The sequence below is a fragment of the Arachis stenosperma genome, chromosome 3 (genome assembly GCF_014773155.1).
Source record: "Arachis stenosperma cultivar V10309 chromosome 3, arast.V10309.gnm1.PFL2, whole genome shotgun sequence".
NCBI classification, from domain to species: Eukaryota; Viridiplantae; Streptophyta; class Magnoliopsida; order Fabales; family Fabaceae; genus Arachis; species Arachis stenosperma.
The window spans coordinates 2,470,272-2,482,486 of NC_080379.1; the positions used below are offsets into that span (position 1 = coordinate 2,470,272).

The following is a 12,215-nucleotide window of genomic DNA, read 5'->3' on the forward strand; positions in this document are numbered from 1 at the left end:
TAATAAAATTAATTCTTTCAAAAATTTAAATTGATATAAATTAAAGAGACACGCGTAAATAATTATCTCTCTAACAAGAGTCTCTTTTAGATTTAATTGAATTTTTGTGTTAACTTTTTTTTCTTTTTATTTGTCTTATATTAATTTTTTTCTTTTTTTTTAGACGTTAAAATTCTAATATTATGTTATGAAACTATTTTTTTAAAATTTAAACTAATAAAAAAAGTATATAAATAGTTATATCGTTAACCATTTTAGGCCTTTGAAAATTTGGATGGTTTGTTCATTTATTTTATTTAGCTTTAATATATATATATATATATATATATATATATATATATATATATATATCTTTACCTTACATTAAGGGAAATATAATTTTTAATATTTTTTTTACAATTATACTATGCTTATATTATAAATCAGTTACTAAATAAATTTATTCTTACATAAAATATAAAATATATATTAAAAATAAATTAAACATTATGTGTATATAATAATTTATTTGATGAAAAAAAAAAACAAATCAAAAGACCCAAAATTTGTCTAATTGAGAAAGTAAGAAAACAAAAATACAGCATAAACAAGAATAAGAATAGAAGAGATCATTTGATTCTATCCCCCTCCCATATATACATGTGTGGTGGCATACACTTTAACTAATTAATTAAGCATTTATGAAGGTATGGATAAAAACCAAATACTATATATGTACGTTTGTAACCATACAAAGCAGGTGATTCTATCAGCTACATGGTTAAGCATAAATCTTTTTGATTACGTGAGCTCATTCCACCAACATGTTTGAATAGACAGTGATAATTAATTAGTAATTGTAGGTAGACAAATACAGTGTAATCATATATAATCTGCTTTAATTTTAATTTTAATTTTATGTGTATTATTATTATTCCATGCATGGGAGCCACTAGCAAGCTTAGCTATGATATATGATATGGTGATGGATGGATGAAATTTAAATATAAAATAAAGAAGCTTATAGGTTAAGAAACTTCGTCCACCCAAAAACCCTAAAAATATAATAAAACAAAAAGAGATGAGAATGAATAAGGGAATATAAGCACAAAGTAAAAGAAATTAAAGCAAAGACCTCATCTCTTCATTCCTCCTAAGCTTCTCTCCCTCTCTCTTCAATTCAATGCTCCTTTTTCCCTTTCTTTCTTTCTTTCTTGCCTCTGGTATTCCCTTAGTGTGATTCTCCACCATCAAACTTTATAAAAAGAAATATCATAAAAAGGATTTCAACCACCATGGTTTTCTCTTCTATTCCAGTCTATGTAGATCCTCCCAATTGGCAGCAGGTAAGTAATTATTCAACCATTTTTTAAATTTTTATTATTATTTTCCTCTATTTTCAGCCACAGCTTCTCAACCCTAAAGATAAATAAAGCAATTTTTCCTTTTTTTTTTCCTTCTTTAATTTTATGCAAAAGATAAAAATTATTCCTATTCCTAACTTTGTAATATCTTCTTGAATATACCAAGATCATGTATATATAACTCAATGATATATAATTTCTTCTTTATTTTTCACCTTTCTTTTTTTCTCTTTGATTTATTGATTTTCAGCACCCGAATCACCATCAAGCAAATGTAAATGATAATCCTCACTTACTTCCGCCGCTACCCCCACAGGTTCAGGCAGGACCTGTGGGAGGAGGTGGCACAATTGCTGGCTCGATCAGACCTGGGTCAATGGCTGATCGAGCCAGACTAGCAAAGATACCACCTCCAGAGGCTGCCCTCAAGTGTCCACGTTGCGATTCGACGAACACCAAGTTCTGTTACTTCAACAATTACAGCCTGTCTCAGCCCCGCCACTTCTGCAAGGCCTGTAGGCGTTACTGGACAAGAGGTGGCACTCTGAGGAACGTTCCGGTGGGCGGTGGTTGCCGCCGTAACAAGAAGAACAAGAGGAGTAGTAGCCGCTCGAAATCTCCACCAAACAATAACAATGAAAAGCAACAATCTTCGAGTGCAATTCCTTCAAACAACATCCCTCCTCCTCATGAGCTTATTGGTCATCAACCACCAAACCTTCCTTTCATGGCTTCTCTCCAGAATCATCTTAGCCGCTATGGAGTTGCTTCAAACATGGGTCTGAGCTTAACGGATCATCATCATCCTCAGATGGGGTATGTTGGTAATTCTGCTTCTGCTATAGCTGCAAGTAATGGAGTAGTAGTGGATCAGTGGCGGCTGCAGCAGTTTCCGTTCTTAAACGGTTTTGATTCGAATTCTTCTTCAGCTGCAGTAGCATCATCAATATCATACCCTAACACTTTTCATCATGAAAATGATCAAGGTTCTTCAGGCTTGGTTGACATAGCTGGAAATTCTAGGGTTAATAATCAGATGCAACCACCAGTGAAAATGGAAGAAAACGGATCAAGACCAACAACAACAACAACAACCAACTTGAATGTCTCTCATCATCAATACTATTCTTGGAACACTGATATGTCAGCTCTAGCTGCTTCTTCTTCCACTCCTCATAATCTCTTATAACTTTGGATATGTAAACCTACCTCTTCATGCTCATGAATCAACCAAGAAAATTAATGCAAACAAATGGTAGTAATTTCTGGTCATTATTCATTCTGTTTATTTTATGTTTTTTTCTTTTTAATTTAATTGAGTCGAGTAATTTCTGTACTACTACATATATATGGGGCTTGATGTGTTTTTATTTTGTATAATTATTATTATTATTATTAACTCTGTTTGTGTGTGTGTGTGTGTGTGCATGTAATATTTTGTGTGTATGCTATATATATTATTGTCTCTAATTTCTTAATTTCTAAGTTTAGTTTCATTCACACTCTGATGATATCTTCTTCAATTCATGCTAGCTAGATCACACTACTATTGTCTACTGCTTGCACCGTTTTTTTTTTCTTTCTTTTTTTGGCTCACATGAGATTAAGAGATTCTGCTATAACACGATAAAGCAGGGTTACTAGGAAAGAAGAAAAGTGACATTGATATGGTACTAAAGAATGTGCCACTCCACGTTAGCTTTTGAACAAGCCAGTGTGTTTGTCGGAAATAACATGTTTCATTTTTTGTTTAGATAGATCTACCTCAACCTCAATTAGCTTCTCTACTTTAATTAAGTTTAAATCATCCTAATTTTATTAGTTTGTGACACCCTCTTAAATTACTTCATCTTATAATGCATTATGCATGGCATGAATTTGGTTTGCATGTGATACAAATGCTATTGTTAATTATAAATAATTAATTTAATTAATTAATAATGAATAATCTATGATAGACATTTATAAATTATTAGTACGATAGCATGATACACAAGTTGGACAAATTTGAAGGTAAAGGAGGTGACAAATCTGACACACATTTTTCGGAGGCCAAAGAAGCCTTAACTTGTTGTAACTCACTCCTTCCATCTTCTTCTTCGTTATTATCTTCTATGTATAATAATTATACATGTACTTTTTCTTTTTCTGCGGATCTTTCTCTTTCACTTCAGTCACTGTGATGAGTACTTCAATTTTCACCAGCCTTTGCTTTGAGACCTAGAAGCTGGAGTTAAATAAGCTTTGCCTCCAACCTTTATTTTCTTTACCATAATAATGTCATCAATTTCTTGGAAACTTAATTGAATAATGATTGGAAAATTTTGTATTCCAAGGAAGCTCCTTGATTTCATATATATATATATATATAGTACTTTTACATAGGAATATTAGTGTTGGGATCTTTTTCTTTTAAAATAATAAATAATAAAAAGAACTTATAGTGATAATAACATATTGCAAAATAGTGTCCAAAACGGTAAAAATTCATTCTCCAGTTAATTTCATGTAAAGTTGATAGTTAAGAGTTGTTAGACGATGATTTAGTTAAACTTGTCAAATCATTTAACGATTCTCAACTATCAACTCCATTAAGTTATATCTGCAATTGAGTTTTCACCATCCAAAACTCTTGCCAGAGATTTAGTATATCATGCATTCATGGTTTTGACTACTAATTAGTAACTTCAAATTTCAATGAGAAAGAGTTCCAAAAATATTATTAAAGTGACTATGATATGACCATGTAAAGTTGGATGCAATATTGGTAAGCGAGTTGTAGTCCCAAAAAAAGTAATAAGATTTAAATTCTGAAGAAGGTAATTATTGTTGGAATCTCTAAATCATCACCAGGGTAAAAATATGGTAAAGACCTAGAAAGAGTTGGTTATTACTTTAAAGAAAATAAAGACCTAAAGTGAGTTCCTATTATTGTGATTTACTATAATTTCCTTCTTAATTATATTACCCCCCAAATTAGAACATTTTAATAATCAATTTATTTTAGTATAAAATATGCAAGGGATATGAACATTATCCATGTTGGATAATTGTCATTACTTAAAAGTTAATACATACTTTGAAAATAAATGTTTCTCAAACAAAATTTTGACAACAAATAAAGGAGGTGAGAGATTTTGATATATAAATATATTGGACATACATCATCAGTCAAGAGTGGTCAAACTTACGATGTTGTAGTTATATTATTATTATGATATTAGATTCAAAAGATGGGACGTTAGTGTTTGTTGGATATGAGAATGAAAGTGGAGAAACGAAGTGTAACCAATTCTAAGAAGACGCCAAAATCCCACTCGAAATCATGCAATTCTATGTTGGACCAAAAACTACTGCTCTGTGTGAAAGTGTTTCTAGAAGTTATTGAGCAGAACAAATAAAAAATATTAGTTAATTAATATAATATAATAAAAAATCCTTTTGGACCATATGTATATTATTAACTACGCACTTGAATTTTGAATTGGAAAGAAAAAGGTTCAATGGTCAAAATAAGCAACCTTTTGTTATTTTTTTTTCTCTTAAAACATATATGCATGTGGTCATTTCTCATTATCTCTATTAGCCTATTAATTTGTAGGTTGTAGCGAGTGATAGTGCCGTTCAAATTAAATATTACATTACAATAATAATTAGAAACTTTATTAAGTCGTTGATTGTAATAATCTAAAGGTAGAGTAGGGGAATTGAAGAATTATTATATATTATGAATTTATTATGTGATGGAAAAGAATAGTGATGATTGAGAAGATGATAACTTTTGTAAGGACCAATGCTGCCTTTAAAGAACGAATAAAGCTCTTTCTCTCTGTGTCTTTGGACGTAGGCACTATAATGGGCACCAAGATTCCTAAAATGTCGGTTCCTGTGGGTCTCTAACAAGAAATATTCAAGACAGTAGTTTAAAAAAAAAAAACAAACAAAGAAGAACAACAATTAGTTGGCTTGATAACTAACTTGAGTTGATAGTGAATTGATAAGTGGTAAATTTATTCATTCCCTTAAGTAAGATTGAGAATTTGAATTTTATATTGTGTATACAGTATTTTATTGATTAACCATATTTTTAAATAAAATTCAAATTCATGATAAAATAATTCTTAATTTGTTGAGTGAAAAACTACTATATAAACAATAAACAATTAGTTCTTTTAATAGTTTGTTCAAAGTTTTCAAAATAATTATATAAATAAAAATAAATGTAACGATAAGATTAACGTTCGTAGTAACTAATAATCAAATTTTAATGGACGTCTTATTTTTATTTTATTTTATTTTTTTGGATTCATTCTCCTGAATATAATAAGAAAATTGTGTTTAGTTAGGTTAGCACTAATAAGCATAAGATTTAATTTAGATATTGATAAGAAAAAGATGATTTAGTGTTTATTTGGATATCATTATTTTGATAAAAAAATATTTTTTTAATAAAAATTTGTTTTTTATTTTTTTTAATTTTTAACGTATTTGACAAATTTTTAATAGTAAAAATAAAAGTATTAGAAAAATAAAAAGAAAAAATATCTTTTTTGAGAAACTATAATTTATATATTTTTTTAAAATATTTTTTTCTTAAAAAAAAATATTTTTTATGTAATAAATAAATAAAAAATATTTTTATATTATTATATTCAAATATAATTAATAAATAAAAATTTTTTTACATGAAATATTTAAATATAAAATTATTTTTATTTTTTATAAAATTTCTTATAAAAAAATAACTAAAAAAATTTTTCTTTTAAAAATTTATCCAAATAAACCCTTAATTTAGATTGTAGTAATGAAAATAGAGTACAGAAAAAGAAAACTGTGATGAGTAAATCTGCAGTTACTACTGTACGAATGAGTGAAAGAAATGAAAGAGGGCTCAGAAACTCATGCATGCTTCATGAACTTAGCTTTTGTGACTGTCTGTATTTGGACACTGATTTCAACCATGATTAATCCACAAAACATCAGTGCCTCTAATCATTAGTCTTTTTTTTTTTATTCTCCAAATATAAAAGGATTTTCAAAGACATTGGTTATTACTACTCTTAGTATTTGTTAATAAAAGTTATTATAACAAACATAAAATAAATATTAGATTTTTCAATTTTGTAACAAACACAGTAATATGCTTGGTTTGTCTTATATATTTTGCTTTACCCTTCTTGGCTGCCCTCTTTTATTTGCATGCATGTTCTTGTTCTTTTTCTTTTTCCATAGTAGGTTGGGGACCTAATCCACCCGTCAATGGCGCAGGCCGTTACCAACAATGATAGGGTACATGCATGCATATATATATATATATATAATATATATATATATATATACAGTGGTGGAGCTTAGTTCAGACAAAGGGGGGTCACGACCCCCCCCCAAATTTTTTATACAAAATTAGTAGTACTTTTTCAAAAGATAAAAAATTTCAATGGTTAAATACTTACTATGACTTAAGTACCCAATAAATTTAATAAGCAACACTCTTTCTACCTTTAAGTTTAAATATAAAAATTAGATATTTTATTATTTAATTTATTATTTTATTTTACTATTATTTAATTTAATTTTTATATGATAAAAATAATTGAATATTCAATAAGTATTATATTGTATTTGTATAAATGATAAAAAAATTCAATAAATATTATAAATTTTAATATTGTTCTTCTAACTTCTTCTTTACATATTTACAGGATATATATTCAAATTTTATTATAAAATAATAATGAAAAATTAAAGAATTGATGCATTTTTTAAGAGGAAGACTAATATTTAAGAAGGAGAATATATAATTTTTACAATATCAACACATGTAGATAGTTTTTCTACTTTAATGAATCGCGAAAAAAGTGAGATACAACTTTTAAAAGTTCAAAAAGTTACATCTGATAAGTTTGACCTTAATTTTTTGGAACGAGACCCTGAAAAACGGCTTTAAATTTGGCAATATCACCAAAACCAGAGAAATGAGATTAGACGAGCTTATCTTAAATGGAGTCCATATCAAAAGCATTTTGACAATTATCTTCTATGTGGCCCCCCAAAATTTTATTTCAAGTTCCGCCACTATATATATATATATATATGAATGTACTTCTTCTAATAAAGTTCCCAATAGAGTTATATGTACCAAAATTAAAGAAAAAATACAACAACAACAAAACATTGTCCCACATGAATCAAACGACGTCATTGTGCTCTGTCATGTATCATGTCTACAAAGAGATCGTTTACATGTAGATCTCGTTTGACCACCTCATGGATGATTTTCTTAGGTCTTCCTCTGCCTTTCGCCCTTTATCCATCTTCCATCTCATCCACCCTCCTGACTGGATGTTCTATCGGTCTTCTTCTCACATGTCCAAACTACCTGAGACGCGATTCAACCATCTTTTCCACAATGGGTGTAAGTATAATACTCACACTATATTGGCCCTAGGAGGATCACTCACTCATATAAATGACACTATCATATTTTTCATCTCTCAAACTCACTAACACTCATAAAACAAAGGAGAGAATTTTCATATTTCAAAACATATACATTTCATTATGGAACACACATAATACATAAGGCATATATGCCTTTATATAGGCAATGCTTCCTACTAAAATAATAATTTATGAATTACAACTCAATTTTGTAATGACTACTATTTTATGAGTTGGCTTTATGAATCTTCTTTCCACTTGTATTCATGTAGTTTCCATAATATTCTAATTTAGGTTGCTTGGTCTTCAATTTCAATCATTTGATTTTGAATTTCTTCAATGTTGTAAAATGTTGTAATTGTACTATTCTCTTGAATGTTCTTCAAAAATTTTCAAGCTTCCAATATGTTAGCTTCTAGCAATATCTACCAAATTGATGATTATTGTATTCAACTAAAACTTTGCTTCTTCTTTGACCATTTTGACTTCAAAAACTCTTCATGAAAATTCTAGTGATGCAAGTGATTTATTATGATTAACATTGCCTCCCTTAAATCAGCTTGCAGAATTATCATTCCAAGCATCTTCTTCAATTTGTAAAATAACTCTGTCTTCATGGCTTTGTAAAGATATCTGCAACTTGTTTTTTAGTACTCGATCACAACTTCTTTTTCATTCACCAACTCTCTGATTTTGTGAAATCGAATATCAATATGCTTCGATCTTCCATGGAATACTGGATTTTTGCAAAGTGCAATAGCTGACTTGTTATCGCAAAATATTGTTGTTGGAGTATTTGTTTCTCGTTCAATTCCTCAAGAATTCTTCTTAGCCAAACGCTTGTGCACAACTTGCTGCTGCTATATATTCTTCTGCTGTAGATAGTGCTACTACTGGTTGTTTCTTTGACGACCATGAAATTGCACCAGAACCAAGATGAAATAAACCTGAAGTACTTTTTCTTGTTTCTATATCTCCGGCCCAATCACTATAAGTGTAACCAACAAGATTTACTTCATTAGTATTCTCATAATAAATTCCATCATTTAAAGTACCTTTGATATATCGAAGAATTCTCTTTGCCGCTTGCAAATGGTTGGTACAAGGCTCCTCCATAAATCTGCTAAGCAAACCAATTCCAAACACAATATCTGGTCTAGTCGCAGTCAAGTACCTTAGACTTCCAATCAAGCTTTTGTAATATGTATGATTTACTGCACCTCCTTTATCTTCTCTCAGCAATTTGAACTTTTCTTCGACTGGAGTAGAAACTGGCTTTGAATGTTCCATTTGAAATTTCTTCAAAATATCATTTGCATATTTCTTCTGAGAAATGAAAATACCATCATCTCTTTGAACCACTTCAATGCCAAGTAAGACATCAAGCCCATATCTGTCATTTCAAAGCGCTTTATCAGCCTCCCTAAATTCTGCAATTACCTTCAATTGTTCCCAGTAAAGAAAATCATCAACATAAAGACACACGATCAAGATATCTCCAGGTTCAACAACTTGATATAAGAGTATGCTCAAACGGACATCTTCTAAAACCATTCTCAATGAATAAGATCAATCTTCTTGTACCATGCTCTTGGTGCTTGCTTTAAGCCGTACAAAGCTTTCTTCAATTTATAAACTTTTCTTTTCCAAGAACTTCATATCCTGCAGGTTGCTCAACATACTTCTTCTAAAGTGCCATTTAGAAATGCAGACTTAACATCCATTTGTGTATCCACTTATTTTGAGCGAGAGTGAATAATCATACAATAGTGTCTAATCTAGCAACAGGAGCAATACTTCAAAGTAGTCGATACCTGGTTTTTGTTTGTATCCTTTTGCAACTAATTTGCTTTGAAACGATCAACTTCACCATTGGGTTTGTACTTAGTCTTGTAAACCCACTTTACTCCAATCGGCTTCTTATCTGTTGGTAAATCTGTCTCCCATGTGTCATTCTTCTTAATGGCATGAATCTCCTCATCGCTTTCTTCCAATGTTGTCTTTAAAGGCTTCTTCAAAGTTCAACGGCTCACAATCTGAAAATAGAGCAAAATTTATGATTTCTTCATCGGACGGATCGTTGTCATTGCCAACTTCATAATCTGCTAATCTAGCAGGTAGTCTCCTCTCTCTTTGAGGTCTTCTAGATGATTCTGGTTGTCCGGTTGTGTCTGCTTGTCTTTCTTCATTATCATCACATGTATTTGAAATTACAATCGACTGCTTTTCTGTCTTTGTGTTCCAGTCCCACGTGGCTTTCTCGTCAAACGTCACGTCTCTGCTGATGATCACTTTCTTTGTTTTTGGATTGTACAACTTGTATGCTTTTGAGTCTGTGCTATAGCCAATAAAGATACACTTCTCGCCTTTGTTATCTAACTTCTTCCTTAATTGATATGGTACGTGGGCATAAGCGATACACCCAAAGACTGATGAATGGAAGGCCGCTTTCCACTCCAAGCTTCCTCTGGAGTTTTATCACGAACACTTTTTGTTGGACACCTGTTTAAAATATGAACTGCTGTTGCGACTGCTTCTGCCCAAAATTCTTTAGGCATTTGTTTTGACTTGAGCATGCATCTGACCATATCCATGATGGTTCTATTCTTTCTTTCAGCAACTCCATTTTGTTGAGGAGTGTATCTAGTTGTTAGTTGGTGTTGAATTCCATGTTGCTTAAAGTATTCTGAACATGCAAGATATTCTGTTCCTCTGTCTGTTCTGAGAATTTTGATTTTACAGCCACTTTGTTTTTCGACAAACGCCTTGAATGTCTTAAAGACATCACATGCTTCTGATTTTTGCTTCAGAAAGTATACCCATGTATATCTACTAAAATCATCAATAAAGGTGATAAAGTACCTGCTACCACCATTACTTGAAACTTCTACAGAACAAAGATCTGAATGCACAATTTCAAGTAATCTTCTAGCTCTCCAAGACTTTCCTGTAGGGAATGGATCTCTGTGCTTCTTTCCCAGTTGACAAATCTCACAAACACAATTAGGAATATGAATCCGTGGTAGACCAGAAACAAGTCCTTTTCTTGACAGGTAGTTTAGGCCAGAAAAATGAAAGTGTCCAAACCGCATATGCCATAACCAGTTATCATCAAGTATCATAGAACTCATGCAAGAGGGATTAACATGTTGAATTGTTAACGGAAACATTCTGTTTGAAGTCATCTTTGCTTTATCAATGAACCTTCCATTGTTGTCAAATACAGTGCAATATCCACGATAAGTTATCATCTTATATCCCTTCTCAGATAATTGCCCCATACTCAGTAAATTGTAATCAAGTTCAGGAGCATAGAAAACATCAGAAAACTCAGAGAACCATCTTTCAATCTAATTGGTATGTGCCCTTTCCTTCAATAGGGATCTTTGTACTATTACCAAACTTCAATAATAGTTTAACTGAATCATCTATTGAAGAAAATAACTCCTTTCTATCAGACATATGATTACTGCAAGCATTATCCAAGTACCATATATTTTCATCTTCAGCACATGAATTACTTGTAAAAATAAGTCTGAGTACTAGGATTATCATCAGTGTTTTGATGCTGATTTTCTGCAACGTGTGCTTGATTGTTATTCACCATTTTGAATTTGCAATCTGCTACTTTGTGTCCATACTTTCCACAATGAAAACAGTTGAAATTGGTTCTTTCTTGATAAAAATTGCCTCGACCTCTTCCTCGGTTGACAGGCCTGAAATTCGTTCCACCTCTTCCTTGATTAGGTGGTGTAAAATTGTTGTAACTTCCTTGGTTGTAATTGCCACGACCTCTACCTCTAAAACTTCCTCTTCCTCTACTGTGAAAATTAAAACCACGACCTCGTCCTTCTTGTGTACGGCTTGATTCTGCAACGTTGTTGAAATTCACTCGACTTTTCAGGGCTTCCTCGGTTGATTTTTCTGACTTCTCCAGTATTCTACTGATGTGGCTTTCCATGGTTCCTTGCAACTCTGCAATTGTCATAGTATCCATATCGTGGGACTCTAGTATCGTAGTCACCACATGGTCATACTTCATCGGCATGGTGCGAAGAATTTTCTCCACCACTTTGCTATCGGGCATATCTTCTCCATAGACTCTCATCTTATTGACAAGATTTGTAACACGAGTAAAATATTGCTCAACAGTTTCTGAACTAGACATCTCGTACCTTTCATATTCTCTTCTCAAAGACTGTAGCTTTGCTTTCTGAGCTTTATCTACGCCTTTGTATGACAGCTTCAACGTGTTCCATGCTTCTTTTGCACTTTTGGTATTTGCAATTTTGCCAAACACCGTATAATCTACTCCTTGATGAATTTGAGATAGCGCCAATTGATCTCCTTGTGGCAGCATTGCTCCTTCTTGCAAACCTGGTTCAATGAAATTCCATAGGTTCTGGGCCTTCAAATGGGTAGACATCAAGT

The 12,215-nt window shown here is 31.5% G+C and overlaps 3 protein-coding genes across 3 annotated transcripts; 1 reads left to right on the top strand and 2 right to left on the bottom strand.

The window, feature by feature from the left end:
• Window positions 1-1,116: 1,116 nt before the first annotated feature.
• Window positions 1,117-2,765, top strand: LOC130969748 (dof zinc finger protein DOF2.4-like). The gene is made up of 2 exons (XM_057895616.1): window positions 1,117-1,325; window positions 1,594-2,765. Exons 1-2 carry the CDS (start codon window positions 1,275-1,277, stop codon window positions 2,530-2,532), a joined length of 990 nt encoding a protein of 329 aa, XP_057751599.1. The 5' UTR covers window positions 1,117-1,274; the 3' UTR covers window positions 2,533-2,765.
• A 5,847-nt stretch (window positions 2,766-8,612) lies between these two features.
• Window positions 8,613-9,338, bottom strand: LOC130969436 (secreted RxLR effector protein 161-like). The gene is made up of 2 exons (XM_057895156.1): window positions 9,225-9,338; window positions 8,613-9,110 (listed from the first exon to the last, which is right to left on the bottom strand). The coding sequence occupies exons 1-2, from the start codon at window positions 9,336-9,338 to the stop codon at window positions 8,613-8,615; spliced, it is 612 nt and encodes a 203-aa protein (XP_057751139.1).
• Window positions 9,339-11,301: 1,963 nt separating this feature from the next.
• On the bottom strand, window positions 11,302-12,210 carry LOC130969448 (uncharacterized). The gene has a single exon (XM_057895178.1). It carries the CDS (start codon window positions 12,208-12,210, stop codon window positions 11,302-11,304), a length of 909 nt encoding a protein of 302 aa, XP_057751161.1.
• Window positions 12,211-12,215: the final 5 nt, after the last annotated feature.

What these genes read in the sequence shown, in the direction of transcription:
- LOC130969748 (XM_057895616.1), top strand. Translation starts at nt 1,275, where the DNA reads ATGGTTTTCTCTTCTATTCCAGTCTATGTAGATCCTCCCAATTGGCAG. An exon ending in ATCCTCCCAATTGGCAGCAG is followed by an intron (nt 1,326 to 1,593) that starts GTAAGTAATTAT and finishes ATTGATTTTCAG; the next exon opens with CACCCGAATCACCATCAAGC.
- LOC130969436 (XM_057895156.1), bottom strand. Translation starts at nt 9,338, where the DNA reads ATGGTTTTAGAAGATGTCCGTTTGAGCATACTCTTATATCAAGTTGTT. An exon ending in TTTACTGGGAACAATTGAAG is followed by an intron (nt 9,111 to 9,224) that starts GTAATTGCAGAA and finishes TTCATTTCTCAG; the next exon opens with AAGAAATATGCAAATGATAT.
- LOC130969448 (XM_057895178.1), bottom strand. Translation starts at nt 12,210, where the DNA reads ATGTCTACCCATTTGAAGGCCCAGAACCTATGGAATTTCATTGAACCA.